This window comes from Delphinapterus leucas, chromosome 1 (genome assembly GCF_059928025.1).
Source record: "Delphinapterus leucas isolate spDelLeu-1000000601 "Yukka" chromosome 1, BTC_Dleu_Yukka2, whole genome shotgun sequence".
NCBI lineage: Eukaryota > Metazoa > Chordata > Mammalia > Artiodactyla > Monodontidae > Delphinapterus > Delphinapterus leucas.
The window spans coordinates 165,425,660-165,448,418 of record NC_143129.1 but is presented as its reverse complement, the minus strand read 5'-3'; the positions used below and the strand labels follow the sequence as shown (position 1 = coordinate 165,448,418).

General features: G+C 59.5%; 1 protein-coding gene across 9 annotated transcripts in view; it reads right to left on the bottom strand.

The window, feature by feature from the left end:
- Positions 1–22,592, bottom strand: part of ADGRB2 (adhesion G protein-coupled receptor B2) — a 37,404-nt gene extending 14,812 nt beyond the window's left edge. For 3 of the 9 annotated variants that reach the window (XM_022575058.3, XM_022575057.3, XM_022575059.3), the window contains exons 1-9: positions 19,211–19,506; positions 14,697–15,504; positions 3,724–3,807; positions 3,305–3,469; positions 1,928–2,092; positions 1,145–1,309; positions 895–1,062; positions 719–820; positions 454–560 (exon numbers count right to left, since the gene is read on the bottom strand). In XM_022575058.3, the coding sequence (XP_022430766.1) occupies positions 454–560; positions 719–820; positions 895–1,062; positions 1,145–1,309; positions 1,928–2,092; positions 3,305–3,469; positions 3,724–3,807; positions 14,697–15,504; positions 19,211–19,300 (1,854 nt within the window). In that variant the 5' untranslated portion in view covers positions 19,301–19,506. Of the gene's footprint in view, positions 1–453; positions 561–718; positions 821–894; positions 1,063–1,144; positions 1,310–1,927; positions 2,093–3,304; positions 3,470–3,723; positions 3,808–14,696; positions 15,505–15,635; positions 15,858–19,210; positions 19,507–22,337 lie in introns of those variants that run through there. The other 6 variants (XM_022575062.2, XM_022575061.3, XM_022575060.3 and 3 more) reach the window with 6 other exon arrangements.
- Between the last annotated feature and the right edge of the window lie 167 nt (positions 22,593–22,759).

The following is a 22,759-nucleotide window of genomic DNA, read 5'->3' as shown; positions in this document are numbered from 1 at the left end:
TACGAGCTCCAAGCACAAACACAACAAATACCGGTTACAGTCAGACGAGTACACACAGGCCACGCTCGCTAACAACATTCTTACCCCATGGCAGGCCCTGGGCTGGGCACTGGGGACATAAAAATAATTTCAACTTTGTCCCTGCCTTCAAGGAGCTCCCAGTCTCACAGGACACAGACACTGTGATGAGCACTCGTAACACCTAATGACTGAGAAGCTCAGGGGGCTGTAGGAGCACAGGGGGAGGCACTGGGGATAAGGGAAGACATCTGAGAATCAGGCCTTGAGGGATGAGTAGGAGTTTGTCAGACAAGGAGAGGCACAGCCAGGCAGAAGTGGGCACATCGTATGTACGCCAAGGCACATGGGCACGAGCAAGAATCGAGTTCCCTCCACGCCCACCAGAGTCTGGGACAGATCCTGTGTCGCCCCAGCCCAGCAGGGTGCACTCACCGACAGATACAGGTAGCGGTACTCGTGGGAGATGCAGCGGGCAAAGCTGGGCAGCCCCCAGTAGGCCACGCCCTGGGCACTGAGGAGACAGCGGCGGCTGGCAGACCCTGCAGGGGGATAGGACAGAGGGTTGGGTGTGGGGGCCAAGCTCTCACCCACTTCACTCCACACCTCAGGATGGAGGCTCAAAGAGGCTGGGGGCCCGGAAGGGAGCGGCAAGAATGGCGGGTGTGGGAGGCGTGCAGGGAGAGCCACCCGCCCCTACCTGAGGCGTTGGGGGGACACTTGTTGTAGATGACCTCTCCAGCAGCCGCCTTCTTCCACATCATCAGCATCACGTACTCGTCCCTGCACATCTCATGGAAGGCTGTTGGTACAGCGGAGGGGCTCAGCCAGGCCCAGGCACTTGCCCCCAAAGCCCCAGGGTCCAGCGGGCAATACCTGGACACCTCTTCTCACTGCAGGGCTTCACCTCCTCTCCGGTGCCCTCACAGGGGTATCCCTGAGAGCCTGTGGCCTGGCACATGCGGAAACGGCGCTGCCAGCCTGTGTCACATGTCTTGGAGCACAGGCTCCACGCGTTCCACGGCCCCCACTTGCCGTCTGTGGCTGCAGAGATGGGGGGCGTGAGTGGCCCCAGGCGCCCCCTGGGCCAGGGCCGCCACCTGCCGCCCCTGTGCCACGCACTCACCCGGGCACTCAAGGTTGCCGCACTCCCGGGTGTCAGTGAGGGCCCCGGTACACGTGGCCCAGGCTGGGCCCGCCACGCTGCACTTCCGGCTGCGCTGCTGGGTCCCATTGGCACAGGACATGGAGCACGGGCCCCAGGGACCCCATTCTAGCCACTGGCCTTCCACTGCATGGGGAGACACAAGCAGGGTTGGCTGTTGAGCAAGGGTGTGGGGATGCGTCAGGGCAGAGCACCGCAGGGAGATGGCATTCAGATTTGAATAAGGCCAGACCCACTGGAGAGGCGTGGAGGAAGTGGGGCTGGAGGGAGCTGGTGGTGCCTGGGCCTGGGCCTGCCTGCCTGCCACCAGCTCCAGGAACACAGGACTCCTCTCCACTCAGCACTGAGGCAATAGCTCTCTACTGGCTAGGGAAACGGGCCCCGGGCCACCTTCTGATCTTTGCCCACATGTAAGCCCAGCTTTGTGTCCCCTCACAGCCCAGCTGGCCATGAGCACCAAAGTGTAGTCCAGCCCAGCACCAAACAACAAGGGTAGTCCAGGGCTCAGGGGAAGGGGCACTGGCGAGCAGCCCCCTTTAGATGGAATCACAGGGTGCCAACTCCAAGTAGGCTGGGCCAGGTCACCTCCCACGCTGGCAGGTAGACTTTGCCAGTCTCCCCATGCTTGGTCAAAGTTCACTGGGGTTCCCCCAGGGGCAGGGCACTGGACCTGACTTCCTCCCCTTTCCCGACCCCCACCCCGGCTGGGCAGAGCCCGCCTGAAAGCCCACGGGTGCTACTGACCCGGGCAGGCGGCCATACTGCAGAGCTTAGTCTGCAGCTCGGGACCCTCGCAGGCCTTGCCGCCGTGCTGGGGGGGCACGCAGGTCCGCATCCGGCTCCGGGACCCCCGCCCGCAGCTGCGGGAGCACAGGCTCCAGGACCCCCACTCCTCCCACACGCCGTGCACTGCAAGGAAGCACGTGGCCGGTGGCTGGGCGGCACCTTGGCCCCGCCCACTGCCCACCCGCCCACCAATCAGGAGCTCCGGCAGCTCTGCCACCGCTCCTCATTGGCTCTTCCCTGGGCCCCAGGATTCCGCCCTTTGGGGGTGGGGGGATGTGGAAGACACAGACTTCTAGTCCCAACTCACACAGGACACTGCCTGTGGACACCCGGACAGGGAGACTAGAATCAACCCAGGAGGGGAGCCAGGGGTCCTCCTCTCCTGGGGGCACAGTAAAGTCCAGGAAAGGGCTCAATATCTACCCCACCTTACCCCATCCCCATCCCTCCCCACCCCAGATCCAGAGCAAGAATCCAACATGGCAGGCCTGGGGCAAGAGAATGCCCCTCCCCACCCCAAGCGCAGGGACACACAAATAGACATGACCCTCTACGTAGACACTGACACAAAAAGCTCACATTGGAACACGGCTTTGCCCCACCCCTTTGCAAGCTCCTGGCACACCCCCAGTTGCCAAAACCCCTTCCCAGGTAGCCCTACTTTAAGTTCCCAGCCAGGAGCTGATCTGGCCTAGGCACCACTTCGCTCCCTCAGGCGCAAGGGGCAGGACCCGCTGAAGCTGCCGAGCCCCTCCTGACCGACAGGCTGTCCCCACGGGCACATGCACATTCTCAACAGCTCCATGCTGAACTGAGGAAGGCTTCAGGGTCTAGGGGAGGCTCCCTGGGGAGTGGGATAGGGAGTCAGAGGAGGGAGGGGATGGTCAGAGAGAGCTTCATTTTTTTTTTTTTTAAGGGGCATTTCTTTTAGATCTTGAAGGACAGGCTGAATTTTAATAGCCAAGGTAGAGGTGGAGGAGATAGGATGAGAATAGGCAAGTGCAGGGCGGTGGGAAAGTGCAAGAGGTGCTGGTGTGGCCAGAGCACAGGGAACACGGAAGGCGATGAGGGTAAAAAGACAAGCCTTGATTACCAGGACGTAGGCATCAGGGGAGTGATGTGCCCAGAACCAAGCCTGCTGGTGCGGGCCTTGGTCTGATTCATCTGTGTCCCTGATGCCCTGAGTGGGGCTGGGCCTGGTGTGGGGGTTGGGGGGACAGTCAAGTTTGCTGAATGAAAGGAAGAGGCAACCAACCGTCTTTGGAAGATGAACTTGCCCGAGTCCCAGGCAGGACCCGACCCTGCAGGCAGACTGGGCGGGGAGGACGGGCATACCTGGGCAGGTGGCTGAATTGTTGCAGGGCCGGGTCTCCCGCAGGGGCCCGCTGCACAGGGTCCCATAGGGGGAGGACACGCAGGAGCGGGTCCGCACCTGCAGGCCCTGCCCACACGTCAGGGAACACACGCTCCACGGGGACCACTCCTCAGCCGCTGGGTCGCCTACGAGAGAGGGACAGGGTCGGCGGCAGGGGGCATCTCCCAAGCACTCAGTCTCATAGGAATCCTCCTACCCTGACCCCAAGTGACAGGCTCTTCAGGAGGCAATCCAGCCCTGCCCACAGGCCTCGCATGGCAGAGAGACACGACTGAGCTCCAGGACATAGACATAGACAGGCACACGCCAAGCACACATGCCACCAGACGCCACAGAGTCGGGCCCCCGCCACAGAGGAAGGGAGGCGGGCCCGAGTTACCTGTCTGCGCCATGTACAGCCCAGGCTCGTCTGCAGACCTTGGCCACTGGGTTTTCACCTTCGGTTCCTCTTCCGGCTCCTCACCTGGAAAACGGAGGTGGTGGCAGGGGCTCAGCAGAGGCCAGCTCAGTCCCGCCAGGGTGGCACAGAGAGGGCAGCCTTGCTCACCCTCAGCCAGAGGGTCTGGAACCAACTGCAGGCGACGCTGAAAGAGCATCACGTCCTGCCCCCTGCCCCACCAACACCATTTTACAGATAAGGAAACTGAGGCTCAGAAGGCCACGCAGGGCTTGCCTACAGCCTCATGACTGTCTTTTCCTCCTGCCTCAGCCAAACTGGGGGAGACTGGAGAGAAGTGGCCGCTCATATTACTGAGCTCTGGGAGGCTTCTGTGCCAAGTGCTGTCCCTACCTATCTCCTTAACCCTCCCCTGGGAAGTAGGGACCATCACCTCCGTTTAAAGATGAGAAAACTGAGGCCGAGAGAGGGGAAGTGACTTGTCCAAGATCACACAGCTTGGAAAGCCTCAAGTCCAGTCTCTTTCCCCTCACAGGGCTGACCCTAAGGCAGACAAACAGCCAAGGTGAGCAGTTGTGACCACTCCGTAAGCTTGCCTCTGGGACACGATTCATGCCAAGCCAGGGGCTGGGCCTGGGGCCCAGATTCTGCTCCCCAAGCAGCACTGGACTGTGACCTGGAGGCACAGGTCAGAACGCCGCTCCTCTGAGACCTAAGGGCCTGGGGCAGGTGCCTCCATCCAGCAGACCCTACTCCCCCCCGCCCTGCGGCCAGCGAGCAGCAGGCTCTCTGGGATCTGCCGCTGCTGCCTCGGCCCCCGCCTCACCGGGCTCTTGGCTGCCCGATTTCTGTGTCTGGTCTAGGCCTTGGAAGCACTGCCAGCCCTGGAGGAGAGGCTCGGAGCTCCCATTCTCCAAAGCCAGGCCCTCCTGCTCAGACATGAGCTCATCAGGCCCTCTCCCACAGGCTGGGTAGCAGGGATGGTGGCAGACATGAGTACGGGGGAGAAAGACCCAGCTCACGTAGAGGCTGCTGGGCAGGTGGGATCGGAACAGTATTTTGGGACAGGGCTCAGCCTACGCTGTCCCCAGACTGGAAGGTATTCCTCTCCCCTACTCCCAGGCCCTCTCCTATTTCTGAACACCAGGTCAGCACCGAACAGGCACTCTGTGTTGGATGGAACCCAAGAAGGCTGTACTCTTCCTGCCCTCTGCCGCCCAGTCCAGGCTCTGCATCTGAGAGAAAGCTCTTCCTCACCAGGCATGAAGAGTGGCCACTCTGAGCAAACCTGCTGTCCACAGGGCCCTGAGCTGCCACTCAGCCCAGCCTCTGGTCTCATCCACTCCCGGGCCCTTCCCTCCACTTCAGCCACCAGTCCCAGGACCTGGTCTTCATCATCCCCGAAACTGCTCCACCATCTCTGAAACCTGCATCTCCCCAACCCACAGGACACCTTCAGAGTCAGGCAACCCTGGTCCCAACTGGGGCGTGGACACTGACCAGCTGTGTGACCGTGGGCCAGTGTCTTTGCCTCTCTGACCCTGTTTTCTGACCTCTGTAGAACGATACTCAGAATACCCCCTACCCTGAGGGCTGACCTCAGGACTTCCTGACAGGAGATCACGAAGCCCTCAGCACCCTGCTTGGACATGGGGAGTGCTCAGAAGGCAGCAACCATCTGGTTTATTTTCACCATCTTCCCTTCCCTCAACACCTCCACCCCTTCAGCACCCTCACGTGCCACCACGCCTCAGCCCCCTGGGCCTCCTCCCTCTGAACAGCATCTGCCATGGCTCCTGGCCTCACTTTGGGCCCTGCCTCTATCAAGACCACAGAGAAGGTGCTGGAACCATGCCTGGCAGCTCCCGAATCCCCTCACCCAGCCTTTCCACCACACCCGTTCAGCCACTCCCCAGCCCTGGAGACTGTGACAAACCGCCTTCTCCACGCCCACCCCCAGGCTGCTAAAGAAATCTACAGCTGTGCCAACTGCCACGACAGATTCAGGGATGCACATCCGATGGCCGAGCAGGGCTCCCTGCCTTCCCCGTCCCCCGCCTCGGCGGGCTGTGCCAGACCTTGACCTCTCTGCTCAAGCCCATCTCCGCCCACTCCCTCTCTGCAACAAGCTCCTTTACAGAGAAAGCAGAAGCTATGACACGGGACCCCCCCCCACCCCGACTTCTTGCCTCACCCCTCCAACTCCCAACTTTCCTGAAGCCCTTCCCTTCACAAAGACCAGCCCCTCATCCCAGTGCTGCCTTCTATTCCTCCCGCCTACCTTCTCCGGAGGGCTCCACCCATCATCCCCTCTCATCAGCACTTCGTCAGCATTCTCCTCGCAGCAGCCTGGGAACAGATCTAGGCCCTTTCCATTCTCAGAGGGGCCCTCCTCTGACCCTCCTGCCTTCTCTGGCTACTGCCCTCGGCTCCTCTTCACCATCAATGAGTGGTCCACAGATGGCACTCCAGTTTCTCACCTGCCGCTCACGTCCTGGCTCAGATGTCACCTTGCCTGGTAAATCCACTGCAGTCTGGCTTCTGACCACATCTTCTGCTGAAACCGTTCTTGACAGAGTCATCAGTGCCCTCCTTGTTGCTAAATCCTATGGGCTTTGCAGGCCTCGTCCTGCCCCAGCCCTTGGCAGCATTTCGCCCTGCTGACTCTCCAGCCCTGAAACACTCCCCTCCCTGACTCGCCTGGCTTCCTGCTACCTCTGCCCTGCCTCTTTGGCCTGTCTGTTTTCCTGCTGCTTCCCACGTCTGGCATCTACACTTTGTCCTGTTTTCACAGGACAACACCACCCCCCACCAGGCTTCATTAACCCCCTCTGAATGGCTGCTCCGAAGTCGTTGCGCCACCCACCGAACCTGTGCTTCACTCCTGTATAGCTTCCTGCCTCCTGGACAAGTCGCCTGATGGGGGGGGGGGAGGGCCCTCAAACTCAGCGTGTCCACAATAGGATCATCATCTCCTCTCAAACCTCTCAAGCCCATTTGTTCCCCACCTTCACCTGGAAAACTCCTACTTGACCTTCAAAACCCACCTCAAATGACCTCTTATAGGCAAAGTCTTCCTTATCCCTCACTCCCCTGCAGAGTTGGCTGCCCCCCCTTCTACGTGCCCACTCATCACAGATGATTCCATCTGCTGACTGTCTGAATTACCCCCCCATCCGAGAGCCCTTTGAAGAAAGGCTGTGTGAGCCATCTCCCTGACCACATGAACACCAGTACAGAATCCGGCCCAGAGGAACAGCAGTAAACACCAATGAACATGTTGCTCCTAGCTGCCCCCACCCCGTGGGGGTCATTGGAAATGGTCGTTTGTCATCTTGAGTACCAGCTCTGACCTGCAGCCCGCCACCTAGACCACCCCAAGCTTGACATCCATTTATTAATAAGCGCTCTGGAGACGCCATTTGACCTGTTGCAAATCCAGCTCCTTTTTGGCGTCTTGGCCATTACTGTTGTGGGTGGCAACCCCTCCCATCCCTGGCCTGGCATCCAGTAAGCCCATCAAATGCGGCCACGTGAGAGACCAGCCTGACTTGCTTGTCGTGGACTCACACTGCTTCCTGTGGTGCCCCCGTCCTCTACTGACCACTCACCACCCTCTTGCTGGCCAGCCCCGCCATATAACCAGAGTGGTGGTTTCTAGAATCCACCCCATTTGAAAATCAGAACGTGTCCCAGGTCCAGCTGTTGAGCACCTCTCCTAGCCTCCTGGGCTGGACCAGAGAGGGAAAGGGACACGCCCAAGGCCACACAGCCGGGGCCTGTGCTGACTGCCCTCCCCTCCCCACCCCCACCCCACCCCCCTCTGAGGAAAGCCAGTTCTCCCTGCGGGGGAAGAAGACAGATAAGACCAGAGGTGTCAGCCACTGAAACAAACGTTTATTCGGTATACACCACGTGCAGGCCCCTGCCAGCTCCGGGCCCAGACCAGGGCAGGTGTGAGAGGAAAATGGGCCAAGAGGACAAGGAGGGGTCCAGGAAGGGGTGTGAGCACCCCCAGACCTCCTGAGCGTCCCACTCAGTGGACGCCGTGAGCTGACTGGACCAGGGACTCTGATGCTCCCAGCCCTACTACCCGTCAGCTTTCCCACCTGGCTGCTTGCTGCCTGGGACCCGCTTCCCCGCTCAACCCTGGATGAACTCTAAACTGTTCTGTTTTGTTCTGAATAACCCTGTAGGAGATAATTTACTACACACCTATGTGCCAGTCACTGCATGCTCTACATTACCTCATTTAATCCTCATTAGGGCAGGTTCTCCCATTTTACTAATGAGGTACTAATGAGGCTCCAAGGTCTCATCCTGGAGAGAGGCTGATGTGGGATTCGAACTCCAGCCTGCCTGATTCCAGAGGCCACTTTACGCTGAACTGCGCTGGCTCTGACAAAATGCAACTCAACTTGGACCTCCTCAGAGACGGCTTCCCTGATTCCCATGGGACCCCGAGTTACTCCCCCGCCTCCCCACAGCCCCCCACATACTTGCCTCTATTCTCTTGTTTTCACACCTCTTCCTAATTGTTCCATTGAGCATCTATGCCCCGCCTCTGCCAGGCGAGACTGATTCTCCCTTGTAGGCTCCAAAGTGGTCCTCTGGAAGCCCAGCCCCACACGCTTGCCTGCTGAGAAACCTTCAGTGGCTCCCCACTGCTACCACCACAGTAAACCTCTGAGCCTGGCATGCTCTGGTCCCTGCTGACGTGTCCAGTCCTGTTTTCCCCTCCCCACCAGGCAGCCAAACTGTGAGGCCCTGTGGGTCAGTGGGAAGGACGTAGATTTGGGAGCCAGACAAATGCAGGTCTGATCCCCAAGTCTGCATAGTCTTGCTGTGTGCCGTTGGACAAGTCGCCTCACCTCTCTGAGCTTAAAATTTTCCAACTGAGAATAGAGGTGACACTTCCTAATTCATCATGAGAATTAAATGATGAGAGATATGGGTCACCCGGAGCATAATAAACTCTCAATGAAAGGAGCTGCCACTCCCTTCTTGTTATCCCTTGAACATGCAAATGCTTTCCTCCTTCCACTCATCTGTTAATGGTGTTCCCTCCTCTTGGAACGCCCTTCCTCTACCTCAATCTGTCAAAATCTTCTAGATTTCAAATGCCACCTCCTCCAGGAAGCCTCCCTAGGATGACTACACAGAGGTCTGGGTGTGCAGGTCCCTTCTTCTGCTATAGCTGTGAGTATCCTGTGCTGATCCCTCTCCTGGCCCCTGAGGGAGGGTTTCAATCTCCCTTCACCTCTTGCACAGACGGCCCAGCTCTGAGCTGCCAGACACAAGACAGGCATTCAGCAAACACCAAATATCCCTGAGGGTTCCTCCGCCCCAACCACACAGGACCACTCTGGTCTCACCCCTGACACTGGTAGGCAGGGTGGGCAAAGGCACTTTGCCATCTGAGCAGGACTGCACACACCTGCTACCCCATGCTCCGCAGACCCTGCCGCCCAAACTCCACATAGTCCAGCCCCCTCAGCCTCCTTTGTCATGAATGTGTTAAAAACAACCATGATAATCACCACTTCCATGGGGAGAGAGCAGTGCAATTTACAAAGCAGTCCTCCCTCCCCAGGGTCTCTGCATCCTCCCTGAGGCTGGCCCTAGAGCCCCAAGTAGGCACCAACTGATCCCCCTGAAACACCGTTCTGTCATGTCCCTCCGTGGCTCCCCAGCCCCAGCAGAACATCAGGACCCCAGGGGGGGCCAGGGCAGAGGAAGGTGGCTCTTGTAAATTCTAGACTCTACTTGTGCAGTCCCATGCAACTGGGTACACCCAGCAGAATGCCAGTCCCCTTCCAATGACTTCCTCCCCAGGCTGCTGGCCTATCTGTCCAGCCTCCCAACAGAGCTAGCTGGGTCTCTGCCACCTCCCCCACATAGCCAGGAGCTCCTTGAGAGCAGGGACCGCGTCCCACTCATCCTTCTTCCCCCACGCCGCCCAACTTCTTGCTGCCTTAAAGCCCTTGGCCAACAGGGTGAGGTCCCAGTGTCTGGGTGCAGCAGTCAGAGCCTTGGCCCCATCTCCCACCACTGGGACTACCGTCTGGTAACGGCTGGTCTACTACAGCCCCCTGTCCCCAGCATGTTCACACGCCACGCCCTGGCACGGGCTGCTTCCTTCACCTTGAAAGCCCTTCCCCTTGCACCGGGAAATGACTTGGGGAGGCTCACAAATGTGCCATAAAATAACACTGGGTCATGGACTGAGGAAGTGATCCCCTTTCCAGGTCTCATTTTAGTAGAGTGACTATTTGCCAATCTGCCTGGGATAGTCTGGTTTAGGCCTATCACCCTGATGGAATTAATAGTACCCCCCTCCCCATTTATAACCTCGAAAATGTCCCAGCTCAGATGATAAATTATATGGACAGCTCACTTTTAATCCTTCCAAGTGCATGAGAAAGAAGGTCTCCGTGCAGTCCGAGACTTTAACACATCCCCAGTACATGCTAATTTCTCTTTCTAACAGATTGAGAGAAGGGATGAGCGTCTAGCTAGAATTTGTTGTTTCTCTGGTTATCTTCTATTTCAGATAAGTGATACTCTTTTTCCATTGATGATATGAAATTTCTTTTTAATGTATTAAATTTCAAAAGCGATTCGATTTAAAGAAAAAAATTCACAGCCTAGTGAATTCCTATTCACTCCTCAAAACCCAACTCAGAATCACCTTCTTTAGACCACCTTCCCACCCCTTTGTGGTTTAATCCCTCACTCTTCCTCCTCCCTTGACATCCAGCACATACATTCATACCTATTACACTAAGTTATGACAACACACAACTACTTACCAGGGATTTACCATGTGCCAGGCACTGTGCGAAGCATTAACCCAAATTCTCTTGCTTAATCCTCACCATTACTCTTTAGAATAACTCCACTATCCCCATTTTATAGGTGATGATATAGGGATGAGGAAACATGCCCGTCGTCACACAGCTAGTCAGTGGTGGTGTCAGGGGTTGAACCTGGGGCTGGGTGACCTCAGCCGGTGGCCCTGACCACCACTGTGCACTAGTGGTCACTCTCCCCCACCAGAGGGCAGAAGGTGTGTCGGCCTCACCTCGGATCTCATTCACTCAGAGCCACTTCAAGGCCTGGCGTAAACTCCATTCTGATAAAGAAATGAAGATGTGCGTGATGGATGGGCTGGGACTCAGTCCCCTTTGAGATGTCTGGGGGTGGGGGTGGGGTGGTCTGTGCCCCACTCCCCATCCCATGATGGAGCACACAGATTTCTGGCAGCAGAGATCTGGGCTGGAAGGATCCTCCAGGAATCGTACCACATGTGCTAGGTCTTCCCCCACCCCACTCTGAGAGAGGCCCTGCCTCCCCAATGTCTGCACCCCAAAGAGTCAGGTAAGGTAGGGCCTCTCTTCCTGCCACCAGACCATGGTCAAGGAGAAAGCCAATCGAGGACTGGGTCAGGCAGGTGAGAGGCAGCTTCCTAGAGGAGACAGGGCTTGAGTTGTGCTTGGAAGGATGGGGCAAAGGATAACCCAGGGCAAAGGGCATTCCAGGTGATGGAAACAGCCCAAGCAAAGGCAGGGAAGCCAGAAAGCAGGGGGTTCTGGGGCCAGTAGGAGCCCCAGTTGAAAGGGTGGGAGAGAACCAGAGGGAAAGCAGGTGGCAGCTGGGTCAGGGGCGGGACTGGAATGCCAGGCTGAGGAGTCTGGGCCGCGTTGGAGAGTCCCCGGGGGCTGAATCAGGGAAGTGACATATAGAGAACGGGGGGCCCTGAGGTCCCAAGGGGGTAGCGCCTTGTCCAAGTCACACAGCAGCAGTGGCAGAGGGGAGATCTGAACCCATTCTTGCCTCCCAGGCCTGACGCTCAGGGGACCGCAGGGTCACCTGGTGCCCATGCCTCTGGAATGGAGCCTGGATGATGGAGATGGTGGGCTAGTAGCCACCAGCCAAGGGTGGGACAGTGCCCCTGGGGGGAGGCAGGCAGTGTGGCAGAGGAGGGAGGGGGCTGCAAGAGTGAAGGACATTTTCTCCCAGATGTCACCCCGCACAGCCACATCTCAGGATTGGAGGGTCAGCAGGCAGGAACTGCAGGTTGGCAACCGGCTCCCTGTAGCTGGGCTCTGGAGCTGGTACCAATTCTACCACCTGCCTTCCGGCCCCGGCCTCGGCCAGCCTCCGTGCCTGTCCTCCGTGGAGCTCCTTCCTGCCTTCCTTCCCTTTCTTCCTCTCCCCCCACTTAACAGATTGCGGCAGCAAGATGGCACAAATTTATGGCTCAACTCACCAAAAATAACAAGAGATTTATCAAAGGCAGTTTGCGTGAAATTAACAGGCGTCTGTACCCTCTTGTCAAACGCACTCAGCTCTGAGGCGGGCCCAGGCCCTCCGCTCCCAGCCTCATGGCTCTTCCAGTACCAACCCAGCTCCACCCCACTTGGCCTTGCGTTGATCCTACCTGGGACGCCCCAGAGAAGCCGAGCACAACTCCCCTAGCCCAGTGCCTGGCAGAGGGGCTGGGATGAGGATCTCACCTGTTCACCACCATCCCACCAATCTTGTCCTCAAGCTGGCAGCTCCATGTGCCAGCCAGTTCTCCCGCAGCTGGTACGTGTCCAACTGGCCCAGTGGGAAGGAGGTGAAGGGAAGCATGGAGGTGAGGCCAAGGGCTTGGCCAAGGTGGTGCTGCCACCAGGCACAGAGTGCTCCAGGCCCTATGATGCCACTGGCCCTCAGATGCCCCCTGCCGCATGGAACAAACTGAGTCGTGTGCCCATCATCTCTTGCCCCAGAGAGGGTGGGCAGAAGGTAAGAGGTGGCAAAGAGGAAGAATCTCTTGCCTGCCAAGGGAGAGGAAGGGGCTGTGCCAGCCCAACTCTGGGCACCAGTGTGCCCTGTGAGCCAATGGCTGACGCCACTTCACCACCACCCCTGCCCCCCACAACTCCCTACAAGAGCCCTCCCTGCAGGCCATCCCATGGAGCAGCCTGGCAATATGCCAAGCAGGACAAGGGGCATGAGCTGGGAGCCCAGGGCTCCCTACTCAGAGAAGATACCAGGCTTCATGCCCAGGGACAACCAGGATCTAATCTCCACCCATCCTCAGTCCCAGAGGCCTCTGCAGAGGCTCTGATGATGGTGGGAACGATGGTGCCCTTCCCATCATGAGCCCACTCTGACCCCTAAAGACACCCCGGCTACCAACCAACTCCCGCTTCCGACTTCAGCCAAGCCCAGCTGGCTGCTCCTGGCTCTGTGCTCCACCTGGCAGCCTGCCCAGATGGTGCCTGCCCAGGAGGGCAGAGCCTCAGTCCATCCACTGTGGACCACTGGGCTGATGGACCGCAGAGAAAACCAGACAAAAGAACCCGCCCTCTGCCGAGCACAATGGGAGAGGCCCCCACAGAGTGACAGGCAGTGGCGGCCAGGCAGGAACAGCCATAAACCTCCTGATATACGCCTGGCGCTCTCCGCCGATGTTCCACAAAGAAGCAAAATTCAATTTCTTCCTGCAGGCACTAAATCCCAGGCCAGCCTCCAGGGCCCGTAGCCTGCCCAGGGCCTGGCTGTCACTCGGATGGCTTCATTGACTGCTGTGAGCGGCCAAGCTGGCCTAGGGGAGAGGCCAGAACAAGGCCACTGGGCACTTGCCATGGATGGGTGTGATGCCAGATGTCTCATGAGGGAGGCTGAGAAGCCTCTTCCCCAAAGCCTTGGGAGAGGCTACTGTCATGATAAACACCTCCTCTAATTAAACCAGGGCTATCTCCCCGTTTTACAGACAAAACAACTGATGCCAAAAAAAAGGATCTACTCAGCGTAACAAAGACAGTTCCCAACTTTCGGGTTCTGTTTCCAAAGCAGGCATGGGAACAGATCATACCCCTCCAATACTCCTAGCAGCCCTCACACGAGAGCCCCTGTGTCCTTGTAAAAGCTCTCAGCCAGATCCAGATGCCCCTCTGACCCATCCCTGCGTGACAACCTCACAATGGTAGGCGAGCACCTGTTATCCCAAATGGGGAAACTGAGGCCCAGAGAGGGGCGGGAACTCCCTGTTAGTACCAGAGCTGGAAACCAGATCCCAAATCTGCCTCCCTCCCACCCCGACGTCCTGGGCCCCCTGGCCAGTCCCTGGCCCAGCCCTGTTCAGCAGACACTTAGGACCCAGCCAAGGATCTTGGGGCCTTGAAGCTGCAGGAAGGAGGGTCGGCAGAAGGTGGCCGTGGCTGAGGGAGCTGGGTGGGAGCAGAAGCAGGCAGGACTCAAGGGCTTGAAGAGCTTTTGCCCAGTCAGCAGGAAGCTCTAGCAGCTGGCGGCCTTGGTCCCATAAGACGTGGGCCCAGAGCAGGGGAGAGGGATGCTGGGAGCTGAGCCAGGCCAGCCCTCCAAGGCAGCCTTGAAGCTCAGTCCTCTTCACCCAGGCACATTCTTCTGTGCCTTCCTCTGCCCTGACCCTGGGGCCATAGCCAAAAACCACGGACCCACGTGGGCAGGAAGACGTCCCTGCGCCCTGCCTACTCCAGCCTCCAGGCAAACTTGTCAACATGAAGTGCCAGCGCCTGCCGCCGTCATTCCCAGCTTTGGGCCTTTATATACACTGCTCCCTCTGCCTGGAACGCCCTCACCACTCCTTTGGCTTGGCTTGCTTCTACTTGTCCTTCTGATCTCTGTTCCTGTATCACTTCCTTCAGGAAGCCTTCCCTGACTGCCCAGGTAGGGGGTCCCTCCCTGGGTTTATCACACTGCATTGTCTATGGGGGTCTATGCCCCCATTCATCCACCCAGACTGCAAACTCTTCAAGAGGGAGGTCTGACCCCAATCCACTTTGGTGACCCCAACACCGGGACAAGGCTGGACCCAGTGGAGACACTGGAGAACAACCACATGAATGGCCCAGTATCCGCCAAGATGGGCACCATCAGCCCTCCAGACACACCCACCTCACCTGGGCCCTGCTCAGACTCACCATATCTCATCTCTGTGGTGAACAGGTCATTGCTGCTCCCCGAATGCAAATCGGCCTCGGCAGGTGGGGCTGGGCCCCCAGGCACCAGAGCATTGGACAGGGTGTGGGCAGCAGGAGAACCCGGAGGCGTGGTGGTAGCGGGGCTGGCCCCTGTCTCACCAGGGCAGCTGCAGCCCGGCTGGGCAAAGCCACAGGCCCTGCCAGCCGCACGGCCGCACTCCTCGCTCCAGCGACACAGGACGCCGCAGGTGAACTGGCTGGAGTTATTGTTGTTGATGAGCAAGACCTCGACGAAGCGGAAGGCCAGGGCTGCGGGCGCCAGCAGGCGCGGGGCCTCCGAGGGCTCGGCCGACAGGCAGAGCTGCACGAAGTTCTTGTCGAAGTGCAGGAAGGTGAAGGGGCCCGAACCGCCGCACAGCTCCAACCCCGCGGCCTCCTCCTCCTCCTCCTCTGGCCGCCCCAACTCCGCCCGGGCCTCCGCCTCGTCGGGGCTGGGCCGCAGGCAGGTAAAGTTGACCAGGTAGTGGTCCAGGGGCAGCAGGCGGGGGGCAAAGTGGGCGCACACCTGCTCCTGGCGGTTGAAGCGCAGGTAGAGGGAGTACTTGGTTGGGTCCGGGTTCTCCAGGGTCCAGGAGCAGCCCGAGGCGATGGTAGGAAAGAGGTCCTGCAGTGAGAAGGCCCCGTAGAGCACGCCGGAGGCCAGGGCAGAGCAGGCGCTGGGGGCGGGGTCGAAGGCGGCGGCCAGGCGCAGGGACAGAATCACAGATAGTAAGAGGGGACAGGCTGGGGTCATCCTATGTCCCTTGCCCTGTGGAGAGAGACAGTGGTCAGTGGCCCCGGGCGCAGCCAGCATGGGCTCTGAATCTCCTGTGGCTTAGCTGCCGGTCGTGGGCCTTGTGGTGAAGTCTATGTTCTTTTAAGTCACCCAGGTCCACTTACGTGATCTTAGACAAGGGACTTGACCTCTCTGAGCCCCTTACTTGAGAAATGAAGGCCCTCAGGAGAGCGTCTGCAATCTCGTAAGCCCTTGAGAAACATGAGTTATGACTATTATTCCGTGGTTCCTCCATCGGTCCCATCAACCACCAGCATCTCGGCCTGACGTTCAGATCCGGCCCCGGCCCCACCACGCAACTCGTACCCTCCAGGACTGCTGCCCTCAGCCGCAATGTGTCGTGATCAGCTGTGAGGCGTGGCACACATAATCCAGAGGTAATTGTCGAAGTAGCGATGTTTGACAACGATTTGCTTTTTTATAAATCACAGCAATTCAAGGTTATTCCCAGAACAATGTCATTCTCACTCACTTGCTTTACTGAGTGGGAGAGAAAGGGGAGGAGTTACCGCTGGTGTGCTGGGGACTGAGCACAGCCTGAGCCATGCCCATGGGAGGGCATCGCAAGTGTGAACGTCATGACTATCGCTGCTGTGGATTTCCTGCTGGAAACAAGGGGGAGAGGCATCTGCAAAATGGGTGCAGTTGTTCCCCTCTAACCCCTCTTCCCCTCCCACCATGGTGTTATCCTCCAAGGCCTGGCGCAGGGCCTGCTACCCCTGGGGAGGCCACCAAGCCATTTCCCTCCTCTTAGCTCCCACAGCCCTTTCCTGAAAGTTTGCGTCACCCAATCGTGACCACTAGCCCTTGCTATGTCGCCAGGGCTAGCTCACTCATCTCATGAGTCTTCAAGCTCCTAGGAGTGGAGACCAGCGTCCGTTGATCTCTAACTGCCCCCAAAGCACTAAGCTGAGCTCGCAGCAGCTGTGCATGTACTCCAGGTGTGGAAGGGCAACCAGGACCCAAGTTGACAGACACACAAAGCAGTCACGCCAGAGTGGACAAGGGATGGGGGTGTGGGGGGGGCGCTGCAGGTGCCTCGCACCTACCAGGCCAGGGCAGAGCCACTGCCCACAGCCTCCGCCCCAGCTGTCCAGGTAGCGGACGGTAGTGCCCAGGCTCAGCCCCGCTTCCAGCCCTGCCCCCAGGCGGGGTCCACGCTCCCTCCCTCCTCCATGCCCAAAGCATAGCTCACAGCACTGGATGGGCCCCCAGAGCCTGGTTGTTCCACATTAGAGGAGAAAAGATGAGGCTCTGAGAAGGGAGGCAATCTGCTCAAGATCACCTCAGAGAAGCCAGGCTGGGACTGGAGTCCAGGACCTGAGGCCCCAGCCCGGGCTCTCCCGCATCCACCCTTAGCTTCCTGCTCTGTCCCCTTCTCTGCTCCTCACGCTCTGGGAACTGAATCCCAAACATAGGATAATTCACAGGGTGTGGCTAGATTGTGCCAGGACACAGCTGCTCCCCAGGGACAGGTTTTCCCATGGCTGTTCAGGAGTCTAAAGAGTGGTCAGAGGTGGGGGGTGGGGGGTGGGTGGGAAAGGAATGAGAATCCCAGAATTCCAGTTCCTGTGCAGCACCAAGGGAACTCCTCGCTGGCCCAGATCCCACGTGCTGCCACTCTGAGCCAGGCCCAAGCCCCAAGCGCAAACACACATTTGCCCCTCCTGAGCCACAGCGGAGTGGGGAGGCAGGCTCTAGGCAGGCGCATTTACAAGGAAGGAGCCACACCACCCTCCTCCAAAGACCTGCCTGGAGTTTTTCAGCAGAAGCCAGTATAGGCTGTGTTTCCTCTGACCCGCACAGAGCTGGCAAAGGGACCAGACCCCTGGCCTTGCCACCCCACATCATGACTGTGCCGGACCGTTCAGCCTGCCCAGCCTGCTGTAGCACCAGCGAAGCCAGCGGCTGAAGATGAGTGACATCCAATCCCCCCGCTGCCCCCAATTATTTCTAAGCAGGCTGCAAAATTCAGGCCATGGCTGTAGCTCAGTGGAGGGGAGGTGGGGCCTCATTATAACTGGCCTTGTCTCCCCCACTTAGAGCAGGGCAGGGAATCTCCACGCACAAACACACCAACACCCTGTGCCCTGCAGACATGCACACAAAAGCATGGATGCACAGACACGTGTGTAGCCAGGCATTCTGCCTGTGAAGAGATACACATGCACACAGACATGCACAGAGATCGGAGTAAACCACAGATGAGTGAACTCAATGCACACGAGGTGCGCACACTCACATGTACAAGGCTGTCAAGAGCCAGACACTCATACACACGTGTAGAGATGCAAATATACTCTCTAGTGTGAACACACAGGTATTTGGGTGTTTGAAGCTCAGCATATGACAGCTAAGCATCAGGCAGGATCTGATCTGCTGCTCCTTCCTTGGTGTTCCTGAAACTGAGGGCTCAGGCCCCCAGCTCCATCTCCTGAGCCTCCCCTGCTCCCTAGTCCATAGCTCCAACCCATCAAGAAGCACTAGGTCCATATCCCTCAGAGCCACAGCCTGGCTTCTCCAGAACTGAGCCACCTCTAAACCCTGCCCAAGCCCCATCCTCCACTCAGTCTCCTTCAGGCACCTCCCCTCACATCAATTCTGGAATTACACCCTGGGTGTATATGACTCTCACTGTTCCTGCTGTGACATAAGACCTTCTAGGGGTCCCTTTTTTATATCAGTCTCCATCCACAAAATAAGGCAAGGAGCCCAATTCCAAGCTGAGTCAGAGACCGCCTCCCCTGGGAAGGGACCTAGAAGGATCCTGGCCTCACAGGCAGCTCAGGTGGTTATGAGCCGTGATTAGCCTCCCTGAGCCTGAGTTTCCCCCTCTGTGGAGTGGAGACATGATCCCCGCCCTCAGGACTGCATACACCTTCTCATTCAGCCACCTGGTGAGTTCCTAGCACAGAGCCTGCCATCGGGAGAGCGCTCACACCATCCTTTCCCCTTCCCCCTCCCTCTTCTCAGAACCTCACAGTCTCTCCTGTTTCCTGCTGAAGTTGAGGTCAGTACCTCTGAAGGCTCTTTGGCTTAAACCTCAGAGTAGCTTTGCCACCTGCAAGCCCAGGAAGACCACAGACCCTTCCACGCACAGAGCTAGACAGGAGGGGTATGGAGGTCACCTCCGAGCAGGAACTTCCTGGGTCAGGAGGCTGATGGAAAGGATAATCAGTAGGCCACCTCCCTCAGGACCTCTCTGGGAGGAGATGGGTGAGGAGCTCAATCTCAGTCTCAGGATCCCCCTCCTCCAGCCACAGGCCCCCTTCACGGCATGCCCCCTTGCCCCCCTCAAACCTGAGAATCCCACCCTCTCTCCAAACACATTCATGCCCCTTTCCTCCCAGATCTCACAGGCCTGGGCTTCCCTTCTGCACCAGTGAGGGATTCCGAGGCTTTCCATCAGCTGGAAGGGCCAAAACAAGACTGGGGTGGGAGGAGGCATAGGACGTAGTGCGGGGGGGAGGGGCACCTCAGGGCAAGGGCTGGGTCTCCGGGATCCCTGGGATCGACCCCTAGCCTCCCACTAGCTGAGGGCAGGGGCGCCGGGCGGCGGGAGCCGGGAGCCCCGGCCGCGGGCGGGGGAGGGGCGGTGGGTGGGGGAGGGGGCGCGTCGGTGCGCACATCCGTCGCGTTTATCCACCTGGCAGCCCCAATTCGCCTGCCCGTCACTCACCCTCCGCCTCCCGGGCGCTCGCAGCGCGGCGGAGCCCAGACCGACACGCGGGCGGGGACCCCCGGGCCTCGAGGTCCCCTGCCCTTGCATCGGCCGGGGACGGGGTCCTCAAGCACCCCTCTCCCGGAGCTCTGCCACCCAGGAAGGCACACACCCTCCATCCAGCCTTGGGAGCTGGTGGGCCGGACCGAGGGGAGGGGGCGAACCTCCCCAGTGCAGCCCCTCCTTCTCCGGCTGGCAGAGTGTCTCTCCATCTGGCGAGGGGGGCAGGGGCCTCCGACACACCACTAGGATGCGGGCCCCCAGCCCCCCGCGGGGAGGTGGGGGCGGTGCCGTGCGCGCGGGCGGCGGGGGAGGGGTCGGTGACTCAGCCGCCCTCCGCCCGCCTCCCCGGAACTTTGCAGCAGCTGGAGCCGCCGTTGCTACAGGAACCGAAAGCTTTTGTTCCCCAATGTCAGGGCTGCCCCGGCAGGCGGGAGGCTGGGAGGCTACCACTCCCCGGTGAGACCCAGGCCCAGCCCCACTGCCCAGAGGGCTTCCAGGCCAGCAGAACGTCACGAATTCGAGGCTCCTCTCTCCCCCTTGCCCGCCAAAGCCAGGTTTCTTCAAACTCTTGGGGCCCTCTGGCCAGGTCGCCGCCTAACTCTGACCCGGAGCGCTAACTGCCCTGGAAAGTTCCTGCTGGCATCTCTCCTCATGGGGGCAGGTAGAGGTTCTTCTGGGCCCCATGTGCTCCTCTGTGACTGATTTCCCACGTGGGCTGCCCCCCCCCAAGAAGCAGCCTACCTTTGGGGACCTTGACTTGGTTCCTCCACTTCCCCAGCTTCTACACTTGAACCATTACCTCAGAGGCCTTGGCCTTTCACTGATGCCCCTCTGATCCCGGAGGAATCTAGTGGGGTGTTGAAGGATGGGTGAGGGAGGGGGGAGACTAACGGTCACAGGCTCCCTGGACCCATTCTGGACCTGAAGCTATTCTCTGGCTTTATTATCTTGGAGGTTGGAGCGATGTCACTAGAACTTGTTCTGCATTTCTACTCTGGGATTAGGAGTGGAGTGGAGAGGGGCCTGACCTTGGCCTTGAAGAGAAACAGCCCAACACACCTATCATTGTTGAGCATTACTGGGTGCCAGACACTCTATACAAACAACCTAATATCATTTCTCCTAGCAACTATATGAGGCAGTTATCACTGACCCATTTTATGGAGGGCCAGTTGAGGCTCAAAAAGGTTATATAGCTTGCCCAGGTCACACAGCTTTTGAACCCAGGTCATCCAACAAAAAGCTGAGTTCCTAACTACTCAGCTCCATTACCTGGGGGTTAGGGGGGAGGGAAGAGGGCAGAGACTAGCTGGGACCTCACTCTGGGTTACAGAAATGCCTACTGCACACACCCACCCCAGGCTGGATCTCTTTCCTTCTGAAGAGTGATGGGGGAGGGAAAGAGAAAAGGGGAGGAGAAGCAGAAGAGAAGGCAGAGAAGGGAAGAAGAGGGGGGAAATATCTCTGTCAATCTTGGTCCAGAGAAGACCCTCCCTCATGCCCCCCCTCCCCTGCAAACCAGGGCATGCCCTGCAGAGTCCATACTGACCCTCACCCCCTGTGGCAGCTCATGGGATGATCCCCAGGTCCCTGCTCTGCCTCAGGGCCAAGTGGACTCCCCCACTTCCTAATCCATGCCCAAGCCAGACAGAGACCACCTTTGCCCCACCACCTAGTGGGTACTGCCATGGGGTAGACAGATAGAGGCTTCCTGGGGACACCTGCCCAAGCCCAAACAAGCCCAACCAGAGCACCTCAAATCCAGGGGCCAATCCTGCTGGTCTGTGCCCTGAATTGCTGCTGGGATAAGCCCTCCACCCCACCCCACACCTCATCCCCAGAGCATAAGGCCAGACAACCAGGGCTGTTCTGGCACGGCTAGCAAGAGAGGGCACCGGGCCTCGCCCACCAGCCTCCTCTCCCCAGGGACTTCCCAGCGCCCCGCAGCCACCACTGCTGCTCGGGCTGCGGAAATCTAGGATTGCCCGCGGGAGGAAAAGGGGAAGGTGGGTCCAGGGCTGCGGGCAGGGGGCGCCAGAGGACGCCCAGGGGCCCGGCCGGCAGCTGGCGAGGCGGGCAGGCGGGCAGCATCTCTTGGCCCGGGAGCTCCTCCCCCCGAGGGCACCAGACCCTTCGCCAGCTCTGCACTGGCCGTGGCGCGGAGGACTTCCCTCGGACCGAGCTGACTGCGGGAGTGGCCGCCAACTTCACGGCCTACAACCCGCCCTCCCCCACCCCCGCATCATGCCAGCCCCCGGGGCTGCGGGAGGGTGCGTTTGGTGCCCAGCTCTATGCCCTGGGGGTGGGAGGAGAGGGATGGGGGATGGACAGAGATACTCCGACCAAAGATGGACAAGGGAGGCAGGGATGCGAGGCCAGTCGAGTTCCCAGGCTGGAGAGGAGGGGGCTCAGAGCAGACATGGGGAGCACGGCCCCAAGTCCAGGCTGAGGGGGAGGGGACTTGCAGCAGAGACTGACGAGGGATAGCGGGACTCCGGGTAGATATGGGGGAGGGGGCGATCAGGACAGAAATAAGAGGGGAAGCATGGTTGGGTTACTGGCGCTGGGAAAGGCAGTAACTATAGGCAGGCATGGATGGGGACAGGAAGGACTCTGTGCAGAGATAAAGTGGAGGGGAGGAGCAGGGTCCGGCTCCAGACGAGGAGGGGGAATTAAGGGGGGAGACACAGGCGAGCTGCAGGTTGGAGACAAGGGCTCTAATCAAGGGTGGGGGGCGCACCCCTGGATCCAGACTTAGATAGGGAGAGACTCGAGACAGCTATGGGGGTAGGTGTGGGTAAGGACTGGCGGCGGGGGCGAGGGGTTTTGGCAGAGATGGGTAAGGAGGAGGGGGACAGAAAAGGGACTCACCAGAGATGAAGGGGACCTCGGCCCCAGGCTTGTTAGTTCCCAGAGAGACGAGAGTGGGTAAATAGACGCTGAACGAACTCAGTTGGGGCGGGGGAGAATTCAGCAGAGGTGGGTTGGGGGAGCGCCCCCAGTCCGGGCCGGTGCGGAAATCGGGACCGCGACAGGAGGGCTCGGTGCGGGGCCGGGTCGGGGTCTGGGGCCGAGCACTCACCTGGACGCCGTCAGAAGCAGGAGCGGGGGCCGGCGCTGGCGGAGGCGGCCACGGGGCGCAAGTTTGCCATCCCTAAGGCGGGGGCTTGGCGGGGCGCGGGGCAGCTCGCTGCAGCCGCGCGGAGGGCCGAGGCTCCCGCTCCGCGGAGCGGCGGGTGCAGAAAAGGCGCCGCGGAGCAGCGCGGGGCGGGCGGGCGCCGGGCCGGGCGAGGGCTCCTGCCGCCGCCTCCTCGCCACGCCGCCCCCCACCCCCCCGCTCCCCACTCCCCCGCCCAGAGCACCGCCCGCGCTGCGCGCCGCCTCCTATTCGCGGGCGGCGGCCGCAGCCCCGGGCTCTGCAAACCGGCGCCGCATCCTCCTCGGTCTCCGAGCGCCGCTGCCGCTGCCGCCGCCGAACCGGCTTCCTCCGGCCGCTCCGGCCGG